The 23,941-nt window shown below is 47.5% G+C and overlaps 1 protein-coding gene across 7 annotated transcripts in view; it reads right to left on the bottom strand.

Annotated features, from left to right (window-relative positions):
• BBS2 (Bardet-Biedl syndrome 2) overlaps nt 1–23,941 on the bottom strand; it is a 71,278-nt gene that overhangs the window by 18,252 nt on the left and 29,085 nt on the right. For all 7 annotated transcript variants that reach the window (XM_073581973.1, XM_073582028.1, XM_073582020.1 and 4 more), the window contains exons 7-13: nt 23,440–23,544; nt 22,421–22,507; nt 17,552–17,687; nt 9,629–9,768; nt 9,399–9,546; nt 7,905–8,076; nt 5,923–6,052 (exon numbers count right to left, since the gene is read on the bottom strand). In XM_073581973.1, coding sequence (XP_073438074.1) covers nt 5,923–6,052; nt 7,905–8,076; nt 9,399–9,546; nt 9,629–9,768; nt 17,552–17,687; nt 22,421–22,507; nt 23,440–23,544 — 918 coding nt within the window. The remainder of the gene's footprint in view (nt 1–5,922; nt 6,053–7,904; nt 8,077–9,398; nt 9,547–9,628; nt 9,769–17,551; nt 17,688–22,420; nt 22,508–23,439; nt 23,545–23,941) is intronic.

Raw genomic sequence — 23,941 nt, 5'->3', positions numbered from 1 at the left:
CGCCTCAGTAGAGGACGCTTGGGTCAGAGAGGTTGTATCGACAGGATACAAAATAGAGTTCGTTTCTCTTCCACGGGATCGCTTCTTCCAATCCCGTCCGCCACGGGATCCTGCCTTGATCCCGGGGTTCGGTTCGGCCATCACCTCTCTCCTCAGCTCCGGGGTGATTGTGCTCGTTCCCGAATCGGAACGATTCACAGGGTTTTATTCAAACCTGTTTGTGGTGCCGAAAAAGGACGGGGCGGTTCGACCCATCTTGGATCTCAAGTTACTCAACAAGAGAGTTCGCCTCCGCCACTTCCGGATGGAGTCGGTTCGCTCGGTGATTGCCTCCATAGAGGAGCAGGAATTCATGTGTTCCATAGACATCCAAGATGCCTATCTACACGTGCCCATATTTCCCGGACATCCGAAGTTCCTGTGGTTTGCGATTCACCACGAACATCATCAGTTCGTCGCGCTCCCTTTTGGGCTCGCCACCGCTCCCAGGGTCTTCACGAAGATTATGGCGGCGTTGATGGCCTTGTTGAGGATCAGAGGTCTTGTTCTTTTTCCGTATCTCAACGACATTCTGATCAAGGCTCCCTCCTTTCATCAGGCCCGCCTAAGTGTGGCGATCGTTCTAGACACCCTGTCCAGTTTTGGGTGGATCGTCAACCGGAAAAAGTCCTGTCTGATCCCTACTCAACGCCTTGTGTTTCTGGGCCTTCTTTTCGACACTCGTCGGTCAAGGGTATTTCTCCCACAAGACAAGATTCTTTCCCTGCAGCAGGGTGTCCGATCACTACAGATCGCACGGTTTTCATCTCTCAGGACAGCCATGAGGATTCTGGGGAAGATGGTGGCAGCAATAGAGGCAGTTCCCTTTGCCCAGTTTCACGCCAGGCCCCTCCGGCAGGCCATTTTGTCCAGGTTGAACAGGTCGGCTCTGTCTCTGTATCGTCCGGTTCGTCTTTCATGCCGGATCAAGCGGTCTCTCAACTGGTGGTTGACGTCTCCCCTCATTCTCTCGGGGCGGTCCTTTCTTCCCAGATTGGCACATCGGACGCCAGCCTCATCGGCTGGGGTGCAGTGTTCCGCAATCACACTGTTCAGGGTCGATGGTCGACTCAGGAATCAGCTCTGCAGATCAATGTCCTAGAGATACGAGCGATCCTTCTGGCTCTCGTCCACTGGGAACGGCGCCTCAAGGGCCTGCCTGTCAGGATTCAAACAGACAATGCCACAGCGGTGGTGTATATCAACCGACAAGGGGGGACACGGAGTGTCTCAGCCCTGGCGGAAGTGTCCAGAATTCTTCAATGGGCAGAGACCTTTGTTCCAACAATTTCCGCGGTTCACATTCCCGGCGTGGACAACTGGGCCGCCGATTTTCTAAGCCGCGAGGGTCTCGCGGCAGGGGAATGGTCCCTACATCCGGAGGTGTTTCATCTGCTCTGCCGTCGGTGGGGAACCCCGGACGTAGACCTCATGGCGTCTCGCCTCAAAAGGAAGGTACCACAATTCGTGTCCAGGTCTCGGGACCCCCTGGCAGTGGGCGCCGACGCTCTGGCCGTTCCTTGGTCACAGTTCGAGCTCCCCTACCTGTTCCCTCCCCTGCCTCTTCTTCCCAAGCTGTTGAAGAAAATCAAGGCAGAAGGGTTTCCAGTCGTCCTCATCGCCCCGAATTGGCCCACAAGGTCTTGGTTCGCGGACGCCCCCTGGAAGCTTCCCGACAGGGCAGATCTGCTGTCGCAAGGCCCGATTTGCCACCCCCATTATCGGTCGCTCAATTTAACGGCGCGGCTGTTAAGACCGAGGTTTTGAAACGGGCAGGATTCTCTGATCGAGTGATTCATACCATGATCCGCGCCAGAAAGCCTTCCTCTTCCAAGATCTATTACCGTACTTGGAAAGCCTATTTCTCCTGGTGTGAGGCCAATGACATCGCGGCCATGGTTTTTTCGCTTCCTTCTGTTCTGGCATTTCTTCAGACAGGGCTGGATGCGGGGCTTGCTCTCAGTTCCTTGAAGGGTCAAGTTTCGGCACTGTCCATTTTATTTCAGAAGACGCTGGCCTCCCGGCCCCAGGTCAAAACCTTTCTTCAGGGTGTGGCTCACACGGTTCCTCCGTACCGAGCGCCCGTGGATCCTTGGGATCTTAATTTCTTTCTTGGGGTTCTGCAAGGTCCTCCTTTTGAACCTCTCAGGGATGTTTCCCTTGCCCTCCTTTCTTGAAAGGTGGCCTTTCTGGTGGCCATTACTTCCATCCGACGTGTGTCAGAATTAGCGGCCCTTTCTTGCCGCTCTCCCTTTTTGGTACTTCATCAGGACAAGGTAGTTCTGCGGCCTCCGCCCTCTTTCCTTCCGAAGGTGGTATCTTCGTTTCACCTCAATGAGGACATTGTTCTGCCATCCTTCTGCCCAAGCCCAGCTCATCCTCGGGAGCGATCCTTGAACAAGCTGGACCTGGTCAGGGCATTGAGAGTCTATCTAGCCAGGACATCTTCCTTGCGGAAGTCAGACTCTCTGTTTATCATTCCAGACGGTGCAAGGAAAGGTCACCCAGCCTCAAAGGCCACTATTGCTCGCTGGATCAGATCGGCAATTTTGGAGGCATACCGGGTCAAGCATCGTGCAGCTCCTTCAGGGATCAGAGCGCACTCTACCCGGGCGGTGGGTGCCTCCTGGGCGGTGCGCCACAGAGCTTCCACGCTGCAGCTTTGCAAAGCTGCAACGTGGTCTTCGGTTCACACTTTTGTGAAATTCTACAGGGTCCACACCTACGCTTCGGCGGACGCCAGCCTAGGTAGAAGGATTCTGCAGGCCGCGGTGGTGAGTCCACTGGCCTAATGGAAGTTTGTTTCCCACCTCAGGGACTGCTTTGGGACGTCCCATGGTCTCTGTGCCCCCCAATAAGGTGAACGAGAAAACAGGATTTTTGGGGTTGCTTACCGTAAAATCTGTTTCTCGGAGCCTTCATTGGGGGACACAGAGACCATGGGTGTATGCTGCTGCCACTAGGAGGCTGACACTATGCACAAAAAAGGTTAGCTCCTCCTCCGCCGTATACACCCCACCGACCAGCAGGAAATTCCTCAGTTAGTGAGAAAGCAGTAGGAGAAGTAACGGAATAGATTGAAAACAGAACGAACAACTCAACTGTAACCAATCTATTCCGTTACTTCTCCTACTGCTTTCTCACTAACTGAGGAATTTCCTGCTGGTCGGTGGGGTGTATACGGCGGAGGAGGAGCTAACCTTTTTTGTGCATAGTGTCAGCCTCCTAGTGGCAGCAGCATACACCCATGGTCTCTGTGTCCCCCAATGAAGGCTCCGAGAAACAGATTTTACGGTAAGCAACCCCAAAAATCCTGTTGTTCAGAAGATGATAAAATAATACACAAGGGATAAGATCAATATATCTCCCTAATTTGGGGTCCAGAAAGGATTACATTTACCGTGGGATTAATTGGGTAGGGACCGGGTCCTTTGGGTTTGCGTCAACTTGCAAGATGGTTTGAGCCGTCACTTGTTTGGCTCTGCCTGCACTCTTGACATATTTTAGTAAACACTTTGCATCCACCATGATAGAACAATTGTGGAAAGTAAATTCTTAAGTCTGCATGTTCTGATGCTCTATTATTCCTCTTGGAAATGTATAACTAAATGAAAAACTGGGCGTAGATTCCCCTTGTTAATAGGGTATGTCCCTAAAGAGTATTAGGGCTCATTCAGACACCAGTGATTTGTCTCGTACGTAAAAACGGTTTGCGTTTCCTAATTTTTTTTTTTTTTTACATCAGATTTTTATTAATTTTTTTTTTGTACACAAAGAAAGAAAAAGGAGGAGGTTCCCAAAGTTTCTCCTATTAGACAATGACTGCACATGGATGCACACAGATGGCGTCTGAGTATTGCCCAAATTTTTCATGGTCCTATAAACTTGCATTGGCGAGTTTCCTCCGTGACTCGTTTTGTTGTGGCCCACCGAGTTCGCAAAAATGCACGTACAGTGGGGCAAAAAAGTATTTAGTCAGTCAGCAATAGTGCAAGTTCCACCACTTAAAAAGATGAGAGGCGTCTGTAATTTACATCATAGGTAGACCTCAACTATGGGAGACAAACTGAGAAAAAAAAATCCAGAAAATCACATTGTCTGTTTTTTTTTCATTTTATTTGCATATTATGGTGGAAAATAAGTATTTGGTCAGAAACAAAATTTCATCTCAATACTTTGTGATATATCCTTTGTTGGCAATGACAGAGGTCAAACGTTTTCTGTAAGTCTTCACAAGGTTGCCACACACTGTTGTTGGTATGTTGGCCCATTCCTCCATGCAGATCTCCTCTAGAGCAGTGATGTTTTTGGCTTTTCGCTTGGCAACACGGACTTTCAACTCCCTCCAAAGGTTTTCTATAGGGTTCAGATCTGGAGACTGGCTAGGCCACTCCAGGACCTTGAAATGCTTCTTACGAAGCCACTCCTTCGTTGCCCTGGCGGTGTGCTTTGGATCATTGTCATGTTGAAAGACCCAGCCACGTTTCATCTTCAATGCCCTTGCTGATGGAAGGAGGTTTGCACTCAAAATCTCACGATACATGGCCCCATTCATTCTTTCATGTACCCGGATCAGTCGTCCTGGCCCCTTTGCAGAGAAACAGCCCCAAAGCATGATGTTTCCACCACCATGCTTTACAGTAGGTATGGTGTTTGATGGATGCAACTCAGTATTCTTTTTCCTCCAAACACGAAAAGTTGTGTTTCTACCAAACAGTTCCAGTTTGGTTTCATCAGACCATAGGACATTCTCCCAAAACTCCTCTGGATCATCCAAATGCTCTCTAGCAAACTTCAGACGGGCCCGGACATGTACAGGCTTAAGCAGTGGGACACGTCTGGCACTGCAGGATCTGAGTCCATGGTGGCGTAGTGTGTTACTTATGGTAGGCCTTGTTACATTGGTCCCAGCTCTCTGCAGTTCATTCACTAGGTCCCCCCGCGTGGTTCTGGGATTTTTGCTCACCGTTCTTGTGATCATTCTGACCCCACGGGGTGGGATTTTGCGTGGAGCACCAGATCGAGGGAGATTATCAGTGGTCTTGTATGTCTTCCATTTTCTAATTATTGCTCCCACAGTTGATTTCTTCACTCCAAGCTGGTTGGCTATTGCAGATTCAGTCATCCCAGCCTGGTGCAGGGCTACAATTTTGTTTCTGGTGTCCTTTGACAGCTCTTTGGTCTTCACCATAGTGGAGTTTGGAGTCAGACTGTTTGAGGGTGTGCACAGGTGTCTTTTTATACTGATAACAAGTTTAAACAGGTGCCATTACTACAGGTAATGAGTGGAGGAAAGAGGAGACTCTTAAAGAAGAAGTTACAGGTCTGTGAGAGCCAGAAATCTTGATTGCTTGTTTCTGACCAAATACTTATTTTCCACCATAATATGCAAATAAAATGAAAAAAAAACAGACAATGTGATTTTCTGGATTTTTTTTTCTCCCAGTTTGTCTCCCATAGTTGAGGTCTACCTATGATGTAAATTACAGACACCTCTCATCTTTTTAAGTGGTGGAACTTGCACTATTGCTGACTGACTAAATACTTTTTTGCCCCACTGTATATGTGAACAACCCCATAGACTATAATAGGTACGAATTCTAAAAGACAGAAATATCTCGTATATAATAAACTGATGTCAGAATGAGCTTAATATTTAATTTATTCCTACATTTCCAGTAGGAATGACAGACGAATTGCACAATGCATAAGTGGAAGGAAACATGCTCCAAAGTTTGGAACTGTGGTGTCAGGGAGTCTGACGGGTGCCCCTTAAGCTGACTATATGGAGGGGATCATCACATTCACTGCACCTAGACACTGATAAATTAGGTATACCCATTTCAACTTTACAGAAAATCCTGCTGATAACACAAGACTTACCCTCTGAACGCGCTCATTGATGGTGAAGGTGACATGGCTGGAAGGCTCTGGGGTGGTGCCAGGGTTACTGAGCACATACATGGAGAAGCGAGGGAGCTGCCGTGTCAGTTCAAAGACATGAAATTGGACACTGTTCACAAGAGAAATGCTCAGAGATCAGTGGTAAATACAGACAAGATCTGAAATGCATTCATGACAATTATTTCTAATACTCCCCATGACCAGACTAGTTATTTTATTTCCATAGGGTCTATGAAAAATGTAAGCTGGAACCTTGTGCCCGAGTGTAAAATCCATAGCGGGAACCTCACCAACCATCTGCTATGTATATTATTGCTTCTACTCTAAATAGATAGATGGCCCTTGGGTATGCGGCCTATCAGCACGGCTTTGAACTGATTAAAGGGGTTTTTCAGTTTCAGAAAAATCATCCCATGGCTGCAGATTATTTTAAAAAAAAAATAACCAAAAAAAAAAAAAACCCCTAACCCTTACTCACCCTTCCCAGGTCCAGCGCTCAGTTTCTGCCACTGCTTCGGATGTCTGTTATTGTCTGCAGCACTGACATCACGTCATCAGTGCTAAAGTCAATCGGTGAGCTCTGGCGGCTTGTGATGTCAACTCCAGCAGAGCCGCTGAGCTCATTGATCAGGAGCAGTGATGCTGACATGACGTCAGAGCTGCAGACTACAACAGACATCAAAAGCAGAGGCAGAAACTCAGCTCTGGAACCAGGGAGGCAGAGTAAAGCTCATTTTGTTTGTTTTTTCAACTAACATCAGCCAGGGGACAGGGTTTTCTGAATACCCCTTTAAAGGCAGACAAGGCTAAGAGTCTTTCTAAATTGCCTGTAACAAGTGTTATGAGACAATATAGGAAGCCATTTAGATTGAAAGCACTTATGTTACACTGTGCACAATCATGTGTATTTTCAGGCAGGAGATCGCATGTCATCAGCTTAGAGGAATCAATCAGTGACAAACATGTGAATAATCGTTCATGGTTCATTTGCTGCAAATGTTAAATGTGAACAATGATTACAAATAATCGTTAGGACAATTACCCGAACAGGTCTGAAGCTACACATTATCTTTGGCTGCAACACAGGTCACGTACCCAAAGATAGATGTACGCCGCTGCTACATTGCAGCATAATGCAAGTTAATAGGGTCACATAGTGGCCCGCAAGGTACTGTAACGACCTAGTCAGAAAGAAATCCAAATCTTTCTGACTTTTTGCGATTTTTTTTTTTCCTGCTGCAATAGCTTGTGAGTCTTAAGGTGACCCCATTCAAGTGCATTACAGCAAACCTCGGTTGCTCACGCGTGTTTTCAATGGCGAGAGTAGAGGTCCCCACTCATTAACGTCAACTGAACGTGACAATTACGCAGGTACCAGCATACTTTTCTCTGACAGATTATGTTGCAGGAAGAGATAAATCAAGCATTTTTAATTTTATAGGCTGACCTTTTGTGGATAACAGCTGATGCCGTGTATCTGGCAATGTGTATTGATGGGGTGAGGAGGAAAAGCTGTTGGCTATCAATAGCCGAGCGGCTTATCGCTGGTGGGAAGGAATAAAGGATAGGACATTGATAATCAACATGCCAGTTCCTTCTTATCTGTCAGGACGTCCATCCATATTACACTGTTGGGCACTCCTGCCAGTATAAGGGTGCCTTTAAACAGCCATTCGAAATCAAATTGTGACTCTAAAGTAAACACCCCCCCTCCCCCCCAAAAAATAAATAAATAAATAAATAACAATGATCAATTAATAAATTAGATATTGTGATTGTATTCTGTCTTTCCAGTTTGAGCACCAACTATGTGAACAGGGGAGCAAACTCTGGCTGCCCACCAGTCTTGTTCCACCCTGTTTAGCAGTGACATTTGGTTACACACTATGCCAACACAGACCGTCATGGTGGACTGTGCTCGTGGTATTTTAAAATGTCCTCCATCCATGGCATAATCTTACCTGCTCTTGTAACCCACAAAAGCTTTTATGTGCAGATCCACAGGGACATCTTTTGGAGGGCAGATGGGTACTCGAATACGACCGGTTAAATGTTGGGCACTGGGGTGTACAACATGGCTCTCACCCTCAAATATTCCTTCAGCAAAGATAAGTATGGCGCGTATAATTGTGTCTATGGAAATAAAATCACGTTATAAAGTCCAAATGTTGTAGTATATAGTAGATAAGGCTCGGATCATAGATGCACTATGGCTTTCATTTCTGCCGGAGCCCTGATAAATCAGTTATAATACTTTTTCGTAATTGACCTTATAAGGGATGTCCAGGCTTGGAATAAAAGTATGCCGTCACAGTTTATGACCAGTATTCCCAGAGTGACAGCATGTATGTGATTTGCAAACTTTTCATCATGTGACAACTAGACTCATTTGGATTCTCCCTATTCACTTCCATTTTTGGGAAGATGAACATGTCTAGTCGGCAGGTGATCGGAAGTGTGCAACTTGCATATATACGATCAGGCGACCAAGGAAATAGTGACCGTGTGCGATACTGCTGACTTTTGTCCCAAGCCTGGACAACCCTTTTAAATTACAGATTCATAATAAAAGTTATGAAAAGTTACACAATGTTATACTAACACGCCTTTTAACAGTGGCGGGTTGGAGCCTTAATCCACAGCTCCTTAGAAAAACTCCGGCATGTGTGTCCTCTGCCGTCCTATAGCAGTAATGATATCCAAGCACCTTCTGTAAAGGGGGGGGATCCAAGGAACCTTGGATTCTAATTCTTATCCTTGATTGTGGAGTGATCAAAAAAGATGCCGCACTCTGTCCACTAGTAACATGAATGGATATTTGGGTGCCACTCTGCCATCCGCTCTGGGGATACTGAAAGGATCAAATAATTATTTGTTCGCTAAGCCTGCCATTGGAGGACACGCAGTGGTTGTGTCATAGTGACACAGAGGATAGTGTCTTATCATACAAGAGTATACAAATTATTGATGAGAAAAAAAGATGAGTAACAAAACCTCAAGTGGTGCAATGATGCACATCAAGAGGACCAAATAATAGCAAAAGGCTCCCCAGTAGCGCACATGCAGGGGCTCATATTCAGTTTTAGTGTATTGCAGCGTAGAGACCCGTTGGGTCCGTGCGCGACAAAACACGCTGATGGCCAATCAGAGGTAGCTTAGTAGCTGAGGTATATGTGCAACGTGACAGGAGTCACATGGCAGTGACGTCATGAACTCCCGACGCTTGCATGCTGAAGTCAGCTGCCGGCTTCAGATGAGAACGTTGCGTGGCAGGGGGGCGGAGAGAAGGTGAAAATAGTTGTTTATTTTTATATATGTATCAGAGAATGAATACATTGAAAACTTCTGCCTATATTGCTTAGATATAAACTAAGTGAGCAGAGTTTTGCGTGAGAGACCATATCCTTCACTTTATACAATTACTACTCCGCCATTACACAGGGGGCCATCCTCACCATTTGATGTAGAAATGCTGAGCTCCACATGTGCAGACTGGGTCTCGGAGCCCAGGTTGACAGATAGAGCCGTCTGCAGCTGCGTATTTGCTGGTATCACTCCCATCTGCCCATCAGGCTCGCTGACTTGAACCCGTAATTCTGCCTGCTGCAAAGAACAATCTGCTTTGAGCTGAGTCTATTACACTGGCACTGTGCATCGCGGTATGTGTGTACATTGTATCATCAACCTTTGAGTTCTCCTGATAGTTTTTCAGCTCCAGCAATAAGTTCTGCTTCTTCTGACTGAGCTCTCGGACAAGTTCTTGTTCCACACTTGTATCCATCAGACTTCCCGCCGTCTCCTGACTAGAAGGTAGGTAGCCTCTCACTGTGGGTGAAAAGAAATGCCAAATGATCAGGTTTCCATACTAATTATAACAAAATCTTTATCATATCACAACGATTAGGCTTCAATGGCAGCCCGCTTTGACTCAAAAGAGGGCACTCTGACTTATGATAAGTTCTCTGGTTGTGCAAGGAATTGTTCTGCACAGGGTGTGACCCGGTCTGCGTAGGGCATGATTGGGATCTGAACAGGGTGTAACTCAGTCAGAGTAGGGCACGATTGGGTCTGCGTAGGTTTTTATCCTTTGCAGTATTCAAGTATGTTTTCATTTCTTGATAGCAAACAGAAATAATTAGAATACAAACCTGTACTCGCTACTCTCCAAGTGTCATAAGCTTGGTTAGGCAAGGATGTTGCCCATTGTGTTCTATAGTCTCTTCATAACCAATGTTGGATAGAGCTGGAGATTGTAATTGAATTGGAAGGACACTTTAAATTGTAGAAAATAAATTGAAGAAAATAAAGTACCAGCTCCTACAGTGCTGGCAAAATGATGATGAAGTGAACTGACCCACTCAGAGAGAGAGAATGAAAGTTCCATTCACTCTCTCTTTAGGTATCTGCAACCAAGACATGCCCTAAATGCCCAGTTCCCAAATACTGGGAACTCTCTCATATCTACATACCCCCTGATTGGGATTCTAAGGAGCCAAAGACTCAAGGAGTTGATCTCATTATACACTGATTTACTAAGCAGGATATGCTCCTCATTGTCATTGTTGGTTGAGGCCAAATGGAGGACAGCAACACCCTCCCTATCAGAGGATTGGAGCGAGTCTGTGACCTCCCCACAATATGTTCATTGGCAATTAATAACAGGCTAGTCCTAATGTATATAGTCCAATAATGCTACCTGTCTCCTAGCAGGTTATATACAACGGGTAGATCCACCACTACAGACTGCCATACGTGTGGGAAAGAGGCAGCAGAGTTTATACACCTGATGTGGTATTGCCCTCATATTGAGGACTTTTGGAAAGAAGTTCTAGCTATCCTCATCGAGCTCATAAAATGTCCCTAAGGTGTGTAGCCTGGCACCGCTACCCTCGCACTCTTCTCAGGGAAACTTTGTTTTTGGCACATAAGGTAACTGCCATGAGATGGATGGGTAGAAGACCCTCACAAATTTCACACTCAGTCAGTATGGTAAATACTGCAGATGCCTATGAGGGTGGTCCTCAAAAAAATGTTGAAGGTATGGACACCTTGGTCTTATTCCCCTTTGACTCACATTAGTCCCCAGGTGATGAGGAGTATTCTCTCATGATAAAGTATGTGATATTTGGTGCCTGACATTCGCTTCTTATGGTTTTGGTTAAGATATTAGACCCATGGTATAATAAGGGCAAGGTTAACTTTGCTGGATGATTGAGAAATACTGTTTGTTCCTTTGTTCTATGATATGACCTTTTAATGTTGCAGAATCTTAAAAAAAAAAAAAAAAAAAAAAAGGGATATTACAGTGCATGAGAAATGGGACCGAGGACATATTAGACTGGTATGGGCACCAAAGATGGATTTTTGGTTCTTACCGTAAAATCTCTTTCTTGGAGCCTTCATTGGGGGACACAGAATACCATGGGTGTATGCTGCTGCTGCTAGGAGGCTGACACTATGCAAAAACAAGAAAATTAGCTCCTCCCCGGCAGTATACACCCACCGACAGGCACCAAGCACTTCAGTTGGTGAAAAAGCAGTAGGAGAAGCAACGAGAAAAACTCGAACCATATGTACCAACCCAACAAGGGACTCTAAGACCCAACACGGTACAACTTAAACAGGGAGGGTGCTGTGTCCCCCAATGAAGGCTCCAAGAAAGAGATTTTACGGTAAGAACCAAAAATCCATCTTTCTTTATCGCCTTATTGGGGGACACAGAATACCATGGGACGTCCCAAAGCAGTCCCAAGGGTGGGAACAGCAAAAAGGAACGAAAGTAACCGAAAGGCTCAGGTCGGCCGGTGAGCCACCGCCGCCTGCAGAACCTTCCTACCAACCACAGCATCAGACGAAGCCTGGGTATGAACCCTGTAGAACCTCGTGAAGGTGTGCAAAGATGACCAGGTTGCAGCCTTGCAAATTTGCATGGCCGAGGCCTGGTGACGAGCAGCCCACGAAGCCGCCACAGCCCGGGTGGAATGAGCTCTTACTCCCAGAGGGGGCCGCTTTTCCTGAAGACGATACGCTTCCAGAATGGTAGAACGAATCCAGCGAGCGATCGTGGATTTGGAAGCCGGAAGGCCCTTCTGGCGACCTTCAGAAATGATCAGCAAGGAATCGGACAGACGAAAGGAAGAGGTCCTGGCAAGATAGACACGCAGGGCTCTAACTACGTCCAGTTTGTGGAGAGACTTCTCAAGAGGATGAGATGGAGCCGGCCAAAAAGAAGGAAGGACGATATCCTCATTGATATGGAAAGCGGAAACTACCTTTGGAAGAAAAGAAGGAACGGGCCTGAGGACGGCTTTGTCCTGATGGAGAATGAGGTAAGGGGAACGACATGACAAGGCCGCCAATTCAGAAACTCTTCTGATGGATGAAATGGCGATCAAAAAGGTGACCTTCCAAGAGAGAAGGGACAAAGGAATGTCCTGGAGAGGCTCGAACGGCGCCTTCTGGAGCGCGCTAAGGACGAGGTTGAGATCCCACGGGTCTATTGGCGAACGATGAGGAGGAGCCACGTGGGAAACCCCTTGTAGAAAGGTCTTGACCTGTGGTAGAGAAGCTAGCTCTCTTTGGAAGAGGATAGAGAGAGCGGAAACCTGGCCCTTGAGCGTACTGAGGGACAGACCCGCGTCTAACCCAGCCTAAAGAAACCCCAGGATAGACGGGATAGAAAAAGACAATGGGAAGACTCTTTTATCATCGCACCAATGGAAAAAAGCCTTCCAGTACACATAGTAAATGCGGGAAGAGGCTGGTTTCCTGGCTCTAATCATAGTTTGAATAACCTGACTGGACAGACCTGATTTCTTCAGAATTGCGGTCTCAACGGCCATGCCGTCAAATTCAGAGACTGAGAATTCTCGTGGTAAAGGGGGCCTTGCGAGAGAAGGTCTGGACGGTCCGGAAGCCTCCAGGGAACGTCCGCGAGCATGTTGACCAGTTCCGCGTACCAAGGCCGTCTTGGCCAATCTGGAGCGACTAGAATCACTGGTACGCCTTCCGATTTTATCTTTTTGACCACCCGAGGGATCAATGCCAGAGGCGGGAACAGATACGGAAGTTGAAACTGGGACCACGGAGTCACCAGTGCGTCGCATGCGACGTCTAGAGGGTCCCTGGACCTGGCTACGAACTGCGGCACCTTGTGGTTCATCCGAGATGCCATGAGATCGACATCCGGGGTGCCCCAACGGTCGCATATCTGAGAGAAAACTGCGGGGTGCAGGGACCATTCGCCGGACGCTAGGCCCTGGCGACTCAGAAAGTCGGCTGCCCAATTTTCCACCCCTGGAATATGGACGGCGGAGATTGTCGGAACGTAACGTTCTGCCCAGCGTAGTATCTTGGCCACTTCTGACATTACTTGTTTGCTGCGCGTGCCCCCCTCCGTGGTGTTGTCCGACTGAATACGGACCTGCTTGCCGGAGAGGAGGGGCTGCCAGTGAAGAAGGGCCAGGAAAATTGCCCTGATCTCCAAAAGATTGATTGGAAGGAGAGACTCCTGTGGCTTCCAGCGGCCTTGGGCCGCTTTCTGATGGAACACGGCCCCCCATCCTAGAAGGCTCGCATCGGTGGTGATGATTCGCCACTGAGGCGGAAGGAAGGACCTCCCTTGGAGAACTGACGCTGGCCGTAGCCACCAAGTGAGAGACTGCCTCACTCTGAGAGGAAGCCGAATAGGACGGTCCAAGGACCTCGTGGTCTTGTCCCAGGCTGAAAGCAGAAACAGCTGGAGGGGGCGAAGGTGAAACTGCGCAAAGGGCACTGCTTCCATGGAGGCCACCATCTTCCCCAGGACCTTCATGCAGAACCGAATGGGAATGGGAGCAGGCCTCTTGAGAGTTCTGATGCCCTTGGACAGAGTTGTAAATTTTTCCTTTGGAAGAAAAACACGGGCTAGCTCCGTGTCGAATTCCATACCCAGAAAGGTCAGACGCTGGGTGGGGATCAGAATGGACTTCTCCTTGTTGACCAGCCAACCTAGGCGGCTGAGAGTGTCCAGGGTTATCTGAAGGCTCCGGAGACAGTCCTGGTGAGACGAACCCTTGATCAAAAGATCGTCTAGATAAGGGATGATGAGGATCCCTCTGGAGCGAAGGATGGCCATGACGGTCGCCATCACCTTTGTGAAAACCCGGGGCGCTGAAGCTAGACCGAAAGGGAGAGCTGTGAACTGAAAGTGGTCTCCCTGAAACGCAAATCGAAGATACTTCTGATGTTGCACACATATTGGAATGTGCAGATAGGCATCCCGAATGTCCACCGAGCAGAGAAATTCCCCGGGCTCCATGGAAGCAATCACCGACCGAAGAGACTCCATCCTGAAATGAAGAATCTTCACGTGGCGATTGAGCAATTTGAGGTCCAGAATAGGACGAAGAGAGCCATCTTTCTTCGGGACTACAAAGAGATTGGAGTAGAACCCGGAAAACCGTTCGACTGAGGGAACGGGAACAATGACTCCGGCGGAAAGAAGGGAGGAAATGGCCTGCAGAAAACCCGGAACCTGGGCCCGCTGTCGCGGAGGCCGAGACCGGAAAAACCGTCTGTTCGGGAGTGAAGCAAATTCGATTTTGTAACCGGATGCGACGAGTTCTCTGACCCAAGCGTCGTCTACAACGGACAGCCAAGCATCCGCGAAAAAGGAAAGTCTGCCGCCCACCCTGGAAGAAATTCCAGGTGGGGGTGACCCGTCACTTAGACGAAAATCTGCCGGAATTGGCTCCTGCAGATCTGGAATATTGTCCTCTAGATCTCCAGCGAGGAGCGGGTTTGTAGGAAGGTTTCCTCTGATCCCGCTCCCTGGTGGCAGGCGGCCGATCCTGTTGAGTGGCTCTCTCCGTGGCAGAGAAGGGACGAAAGGGCCTGAATGGTCGAAACCCCCTTCTGTTGAAGGGACGTTTTGGTCGAGACTGGGGAAGCGAAGTACTTTTACCTCCAGTGGCATCGGAAATTATGTGATCCAGCTTTGCTCCAAAGAGCCTAGAGCCATAGAATGGTAGATTGGTAAGCGACTTTTTCGAAGTAGTGTCCGCATTCCATGACTTTAGCCAAAGGACTCGGCGTACAGCTACTATGTTGCTGTTAGCCCTTGCTACGCAGCCGGCCGCGTCCAAGGAGGCGGCCAAAAGGTATTTTGCCGCCTGGTTAATCTGATCTGCAAGATCTGCCAATTCGTCTCGAGGAGCTGACGCTAAGATGCCTCTGCGAAGAATTTTTGCCCAAGCGGAAATGACCTTTGCCACCCAGGCGGATGCGAAAATAGGGCAGAGAGAGGCGCCAGATGCCTCAAAGATAGACCTAGCCAGAGATTCAATCTGCCTGTCAGTAGGATCTTTGAGCGATGCCCCGTCTGGCAGAGAGAGCACCGTTTTAGAGGCTATCCGGGATACTGGAGGATCTACCTCTGGAGCCTTGGACCACATTGAGAGCAGTTCTGCGTCAAAGGGGTACAGAACGTCCAAATACTTGCGGCCTGAGAAACGTTGCTCAGGGCGCTCCCAGTGTTTGGATAAGGTAGTATCGAAATCGTTGTGATTGGGAAAGGTTCGGGACGGAGGTCTGGCTCGTCTAAGGAGAACCGAGCTTTCCTGAGCTGGAGCCTCATCCTGTTTAAGTTTTAGTGTTTGGAAGATAGCTGCAATAAGACTATCGACCATGTCCCGCGTTTTAGAAACGCTGTTCCCCTCTGAGCTAGCTTCCGAATGAGAATCATCGCCTGACTGAAGGCTGTCATCCGAGGAAGGAGAAGGAGGCCTGGGAGCGGAAGGGCCCTGCGAGCTCGAAGACGAAGTAGACAGAGCCCGCTTCCTAGAAGTCCTTCCCTGTCTGTCTCTCTGAAGGTCGCGGTCAGGTGCGGACGACTCACCCCGAGAGGTGGTCGGGGCAGAGGTGGCTGAGGATAGCTGAGGTAATCGTTCTAAGACCTGGACCAGCGACTGTGATACTTCTGTCAAGTCAGAGACAGACTGTGACATTGTAACGGCCCACTCCGGGGGGGAGAGAGGAGGGAAGAGCGCCCTCCGCCCGGGACTCTGTGCGTTCCTGAGATGCTGACATAATGGAAGGACTGCAGGGGGGGCAGAATGGGGACGACTGACCCGATGCCCACTTCTTTTTACAGCGCGCACAGGCGTAATAGGTAGCGGTGGGCCTGAAGCAGAGATCCCCTGAAGGGTTGGGCATAAGTGAACTGCACTGACTGGCCGCAGAAATTAGGGAATAACTGCCGAGGAGAGCTAATCCCTGTCCCAGAGCCGAGCCTACAGAGATTCTGTGCGAGCAGCAGAAGAAACGCCGAAGTGTCCCCCAAGCAGCGCAGGAAGGTAGTGAAAACCCAGGAAATCCTTGTGCTGGAAGAAGGGGGCGGAGCTTAGCGGCTGCGCCGTGATTGGCTAACGGCGACGGAGAGGGCATGACAGAAAGGGGAGGCTGGCATCTCAAAGAGAAAGAAGCCCTGTGATGGGCTAGAAAAGGCGCGCTGAAAAGAGCGCGCTCAGGAAGGGAGGAGGGAGCAGAGAAATTCCCCTCGCTGAGGGAAAGTGAAAGTAAAAGTGACGGCGCCGCAGCCCCATGCCTACCCCGACATACCGCGCTCAGGAAGCAATATGACAGCGGTCCCCTGGTTGCGACGCTGCTGCGGTGAGTGAAGGGATCCCCAGAGTCTCCCTGACTAGAAAAGGGGAAGGGACGCAAACAGCTGTGTGAGCGCGCGGCAGGCAGAAAGGGCGGGAGATTCAAAAACTGAGGACATGTAATCCCAAGGTCCAACTTCTCCCATGCACTGAAGCCTATGCGGGGCCGGAGGGAACGTACAGGCACTTACCTGACGTCCCTGAAGAGGATGACCACAGGGGCCCACGGGGAAACGGCAGGCCGCTGGGGGGGAAGGGAGTCCTCTGTACCCGCATCCTGCAGAAGACGGCTTGGAACACATACGATCGCCGTCTTCCTCTCAGCCCTGTCCCGAGAAAGGGGTGAGGAGGGGGATTCGGCAAGGACCAGCCACCTGTCCACAACCCTTATCACCGGAAGGTGATAGGGAAAAGTCCTGCCTGCGGTACTGAGAGTTGCGATGTGGGTGACACCACACTGCTCGCTCAGCCGCATGATATAGGAAATCAGGGTGATAAGTATACCCTGTTTCCCAACGGAAAAAACCTAAAAGATAAAAGAAGAAAGGATTAAAAAGTTCAAACTAAACCCTGAAAGGAAAAATTGGATTAATAACTGCGGATCTGGGGAGATCCCGGTCCGCCTCCTACAGACACTAAGCACAAACTGAGGTGCTTGGTGCCTGTCGGTGGGTGTATACTGCCGGGGAGGAGCTAATTTTCTTGTTTTTGCATAGTGTCAGCCTCCTAGCAGCAGCAGCATACACCCATGGTATTCTGTGTCCCCCAATAAGGCGATAAAGAAAAGAAGTTTAAACTTATTGATGGGTTGAGGCCAATAAGACCATACTTTGGCTCTGGTCTCCTAACCTTATAAACGAGGCGTTTGCATTGTCGTCAGGAGACCAGCGGTTAGGCCAGCCCTGGACATGGACTGTAAAATGTGTGAATGCACCCTGCCATGTTTTCTTAGGATATGTGCTCACCTTCCCCGTCTATAGAACAGCAGATAAGTTGAGTTTTTCCATCCATCCGGTAATCTCCTTCTACCACTCCAGCAATAGAGGATGAGAAGTTATCCTTAAAGATCACCTCTCCTGTACGGTCGCTGCGGGCATCCACCTTTATAACGTCCCCAAAGATAATAATTAGGTAAGAAACAACACAAACTCAAACGATGGGAGCTATAACACAGCAAAATATGCGGTAATCCTTCATAGATCAACAATTCGTATGGGGAGATTTATTAATACGCTCCGAAATTTAAACACAAACTGCAAAAACACCCTGCGTCAGAAATTTGGCTCATGCGGCTAGCAGTGTCAGACGCTTTTCCTCTCGGCTCGGTCACTTAAGGCTGGTTTCACATTAGCGCTTTTTATCAAACTTTTCGGATTTTGGCGCGCACGGCGCACCGTCAAAAGTGCGCAGCGCAGGTCAAAGCGCAACTAGCGCACGATCTGCGCACCCTATGCTAAAGATAGGGTGCGCCGATCGCAGGCGCCGCTGTGCGCTAGAAGGCGGCGCTACAAGCAAGGGGCGGGCACGCCGGGCAGAGAGCCGGCTCGGGGGCGGAGCTACCCCCGGCCGTGCGTGCGCTTAAAAAGCGCTAATGTGAAACCAGCCTTACACCAATATTTTGCACCAAAATAACCGAGCACACCGTTTGTAAATCTGGCACAATGTAGGCAACACTGCCTTTTCTAGATGCTTTTTAACCCTTGCCTGAGTATGTACATAGCTCAGATCGCTTGCTGCTGTTTAACCACTTAGATGCCATTATCCATCTATGACAGCAGCATTTAAATTGTTTTGTTGCATGTGCATGCCCAAATTTGAGGGGGGTAGATGGGCTAAGGAGTTGACATTCTTGCATCCCCCTAAATATTGGAATAAAAAGCAATCAAAATGTTGCATCAACCCCAAAATGTAACAAATAGACCCCAAAAAAATAAACTCACACAGCTCAATGGAGAAATAAAAAAAGTTACGGGGGTCTCAGAAAGGGTTTTTTTTGTTAAAAATTTACAAATTTCTCAGTTTTTTTAACCACTGGAATGTAAAAACGAAAAGAAAAAAAAATTTGGCATAGTTGAAATTGTACTAACCTGGAGAATCAATTTACTGTTCAATGAACACTGTAATCGCAAAACTTAAAAAGCAATGGTTGAATTGCATTTTTTGTTGTTTTTTTTTCCACTATTTTTTCTTCCGTTCTTTGCAGTACATTTTATAGTAAAGTAAATGATTTAACAGAAGATGACAAAAAAAAAAAAACATACAATAGAGTATGTAAATGCATGACCGGTTTGGCAGTGGGTAAGTAATGGTGTGGGGAGGCATTTCATTGGAGGGCTGCACAGCCCTGCATGTGCTAGCCAGAGGTACCCTGACATTAGGTACCTGGATGAGATCCTCATACACATTGTGAGACCACATGCAGGTGCTCATCAGGTGAATGCCCAGGTGCTGTAGGGAGATCATACAGGCACGTGGAGGCCACACACACTACTAAGCATCGTTTCCTTGTCTGGAGGCATTTCCACTGAAGTTGGATCAGCCTGTAATTTGATTTTCCACTTTGATTTTGAGTATCATTCCAAATCCAGACCTCCATGGGATATTAATTTTGATTTACATTGATCATTTTTATGTTTTATTGTTCTCAACGCATTCCACTTAGGGATGGGCGAATCTACTCGTTAGGACTCGTTACTCTGCGAGTAGTAGGGGACTCGCAGGAGTCGGTACTCTGCGAGTTTCCAAGCGATTACTCGCACAGTAACGAGTCCAATGCAAATAAGGCTAAGTGCACACGTACCGGAACTCTCGCGGAAATTACAGCGAGAATTCCGGAATTCCATTCCGCGGGAAAATCGCATTTTAAATTCCCGCGATTTTCCCGCGGAAAAACTAGCATTTTGCAAGCGTAATTAGCTTGCAAAATGCTAGCGTTTTCCAAGCGATCTGTAGCATCGCTTGGAGAACTGATTGACAGGTTGGTCACACTCGTCAAACATAGTGTTTGACAAGTGTGACCAACTTTTTACTACTGAGGCTGCCTATGCGGCATCAGTAGTTAAAGATAAAATGTAAAAAAAAATAAAAAATAGTGTTATTCTTACCCTCCGACGTCCCGCGCAGCCTTCCCGCCTCTCCACGCATCCGTTCCCAGTAATCCTTTGTGAAAATGCCCGCGATGACGTCCGTTCTCGCGGTAATTCGCGATGGCGTCACGCAAATGACCGTGAGCCTTCGCGATCCCGCGAGAACGGACGCCATCGCGGGCATTTTCGCAAAGGACTACTGGGAACGGATGCGTGGAGAGGCGGGAAGGCTGCGCGGGACGCCGGAGGGTGAGAATAACAATATTTTTTATTTTTAAATTCTATTTTTTACAGGGATATGGTACCCAAAGCCCGGAGGACAGTCTCCTCCTCTCCTCCGGACCGTGGGTACCATCCACAATTGCTCTGCTTACTTTCCGCATGGTGTGCACAGCCACATGCGGGAAGTAAGCGGAACAATGCATTCCTAAAGAGTAAAAAAAATGGCAGCACAGGAATCGCTGCAATACTCGCATCCCCATTCATTAACATTGGACTCGCTAGACTCGCAACGAATAGCGAGTTTCCGAGTCGGACTCGTTAGAGTCTAGCGATTCCGAGTATTTCAGGATTCGCCCATCCCTAATTCCACTATGTAATGAATAAAGATTTGCAACTGGAATACTTCATTCAGTGATATCTAGGATGTGGTATTTTAGAGTTCCTTTTATTCTTTTTTTGAGCAGCGTATATATTGTGATGCAGTGACCCCTGTGACAGCTAAGGGGCGCTGTATGGGCTTCCCAGGACATGCATGCAGGCGTTTCCTTTATTGTGATGGGGAAATGGTGAGCAGCAGGAATGTAAATGGCCGATATGTATCACAAGGGTGGGTGCCTTGTGATGGAAGCTGGAACGTGTATTGATCAGCAGAGGTACTGCTGAGGGTTTGTTACTGTTTATCAGGGAAGCTTCCACGTAACTTGGTGAGATGGGTGGGACCAGTCACGTACAAACCCACGCAGGGGTGTGTGTCTGAATGCCCAAAGTAAAGCTTGTATGTGTATGGCTGGGTGTGTGTAATAGGACCTGTAGTGAGGTCATAACCATGTGATCCATACCTCACCTGTGGGTGTGGTTATGTACCATATAATGTGCCTGAATTATGGTCACATGAGAGAGAGTGTGTACCTGAATGGTTTAGGGTGCAAGGTCCTGGAGGGTCAGTGTTGGGAAATTCTGGGAGAAGAATCGGATCCCTGGAGCACGTGCTGCGACCTTGGACCTGGTGAGGCGCGAGTGTTGGACGGTCTCAGGAGGGGACGGACGTCCTGAATAGCACCCGCTGAGGCCCTGGACCTGGTGGCCGGTGTGTTGGGAGACCCTGGGAGGAGGGTTGGATCCCTGAATAGCACCCAGTGAGGCCTGTGTGTTGGACGGTTCCAAAGTGGGGACGGACGTGCTGAATCGCACACAGACAGGCCACGTGTGTTTGCAGAGTCAGTGTCGGCACTGCATTGGGGGAGCTACCGTCCGTCTGTGGATCTGGACTGTCAGGTGGCCTGGTGAGCAAGGCGTTGTCCGGGATGGTGATCCCAGTTTGGCAGCTTCCGTGAGAGAGGACTACCAAAGAGTCGGCATCTGGAGCAGGAGCTTCTAAGAGGTAACTCCGGACAGGGGGAAATAACTGTTGGTGCTTGGGAGGTTCTATGAATGTTAATGAACTGTTTGGCGTGCGGTCGCCCACGGTCACTGGACAGAGAGGTCCAGCGTGTTTAGAGACTGCAAGGAAAAGCCATAACCTGTGAATGTTCTGGACTATGTGTTAAGCCTGTGAAGTGTAGCATGGCCTACAATGGTTTATGATGCTTGAATAAACCAAAATGGACTGTTTATGTGAAAAAAACCTGTGCCTGACCCTATTAATCTGCTGCCAAGTGAGTGTCCCCCAACACTAACAATAAGCGCAACCTTATAATATATAATAAAATTAAAATCATGGAACTCATGACTCGGAAGAAAGGGGAAGAGAAAAAAAAGCACAAAAAAGAAAATATGTCACGGTCATGAAGGGGATAAAAAGTGTAATCTACTAAGATGCAAACAGTATCTAAAACAGGAATCTGTCACCAGGTTTTTACACCAAATCTTAAAGCAGCATAATAAAGGGGCAGAGACCCCAATTCCAGCAATTTGTCACTTACAGGACTGCTCGCTACACTTTTGATAAATATCAGTATTTTATAAGCAGGAGATTATCACTACAGGACTAGGTGTCTGATGATTCCTAGTTCAACCCGCCCCATCCACTGATTGGCAACTTTTTTGTTAATATAGAGTGTATACAGAAAACTGCCAATCAGTGGTGTGAGTGGGATTATATACAGCTCAGCATTTTGAGCTCTGCTAGATCTGTAGCAGAAAAAGCTGTGATTATATCTCAACAGCTGCACCCAGTAAACTAAGTGACACATTGTTGGAATCAGGGTCTCTGTTCCTACATCATACTGTTGTCAGATTACATAGCAGAACATGGTGACAGATTCCTAAAAAAAAATGCTGCTACCACTATGTGATAATACATGGAGATTTGTGCTCCTGATCTGGCACATGCATAGTTGTCAGTTTGACAGCATTTATATTGATCTGCCGTTGCAGGACGAGTCACTGGGTAACAACAGGTGTATAAACGTTAGCGGCTGTATGTGAATCTGTTATATCTAAAACCACTAGTCTGCATATTTACATCCCACTGATCAAAGGTGACATGCATTTGCGTCATTTTACTTACAGAATAAAGACACTTACCTTTCCATTGGACCATCCTGTGATCAGCTCACAAACCCCATCAGAATTAAGGTCGAAGCCGTGGATGCTCATTGCAAGGTTTTTGGACTGTGAAGGGAAACATATGGACATTATAAGGTTCAAGAAGCAAAGCAGCAACAACAGTCACTACAGAAAGTCTCTCGTGCCCTCACGTTTATACATTAGAATAAATATCACATTCTTGAAAGTTTTTAATTAAAGGGGTTGTCGGAGTAAAAGCGAACCTGTCAGCAGGATTTTGCAAAGCAAATTACAGGCATTGTCTGTAAAATGATACATGGGGTGAAGAAATCCGTCTTGTGGTTCTTGTGTAATCAGTGGTAGAAGTTTTCAGTTAATGAAAGGCCCGTGCTCCGGGGCGGGACTGTAGGCAGAGTCTTATCGTCCTGCTCTAAGCTAGAGAAACCAAGGAAAGACCTGCCCACAGGCCGCCCCAAAGCACAAACATGTTCCTCATCATAAACACAGAGAGCGAGAAAGTCTTTTGTTTTTCACATGTCCGTAATTTTTTGTGGTCCATGAAAAATCGCAGAGACTTGTCCGAAATTGATCAGAGTCTCGGATCAAATTCAACAATGAAAATCTATGGGTCTGTGAAAAAAAAAAAAAAAAAAAGGACTGCACTCAGATGTCATCGGAGTGCTGTTAGTTTTTCATGGACTGTTAAATAGGAGAAGGTGGAGAAACTTTTTTCTTAACAGTGAAAATCTGTTGACAAAAATCACGAATAAAACTTGGGACGATTTTCTTGTACGAGAAAATCACTGTTGTGTGAATGAGGCCTAAGAAAGGGGAATGGTAACACCTACTTTTTCAATTTATTCAGAAATTCGTGGTAGGAATTAAAAAGAAGCTGCACAGTATAAAACTCTTAGAGAAGACGCTCCATAATTTTTATTTCAAGGGCACTACAACTACTAACCAGAATAGAGATGATAAGAAAGCAAATTCTTTCAAGCTCAATTTCTGAGAAATTAAAGATAAAAAAAAAACCATGCCTTTATCCTCCAGTACCGCGACATCCGTTCATACACCCCAACCGTGCCATTAGACAGCGCATATCCAAATCGGCTGGAATACATGGGGCACATTGCTGTAATCGTCTAAAATAAAAACGAAGAAAACCTCATTTACACTTTGCAGATAATTCAGCGGAAACTGATCTGTTGTGAGGATTTTAGGTCTATGGCTTGTCATTTTATACTGCAGATTTGACACATGGAATTTGAGGATATTTTGCCACAGATATGCAGTAAAGATCTGCACCTGAGAGCAAACATTCAAATTGGAAAGTGATATTCATAAAATCCTTAAAGGGAGTCTGTCAGTAAGATCAACCCTCCTAAATTGTCTATATGGGCATGTAGGTCATAGGAAGCTGAATAAAATGATACCTTGATATCTGCGATCTGATGTTTTATTCATGAGAAATCCATGTTTTTCTTAATATGTAAATGAGTTGTTAAGATCTATGGGCCGGACATAGATCTCCCTGAGAAT

The sequence above is a fragment of the Dendrobates tinctorius genome, unplaced genomic scaffold (genome assembly GCF_039654945.1).
Source record: "Dendrobates tinctorius isolate UK_male_01 unplaced genomic scaffold, ASM3965494v1 ptg000009l, whole genome shotgun sequence".
NCBI classification, from domain to species: domain Eukaryota; kingdom Metazoa; phylum Chordata; class Amphibia; order Anura; family Dendrobatidae; genus Dendrobates; species Dendrobates tinctorius.
Note: the sequence above shows the minus strand (reverse complement) of the source record. Positions and strands in the feature narration are given on the sequence as shown.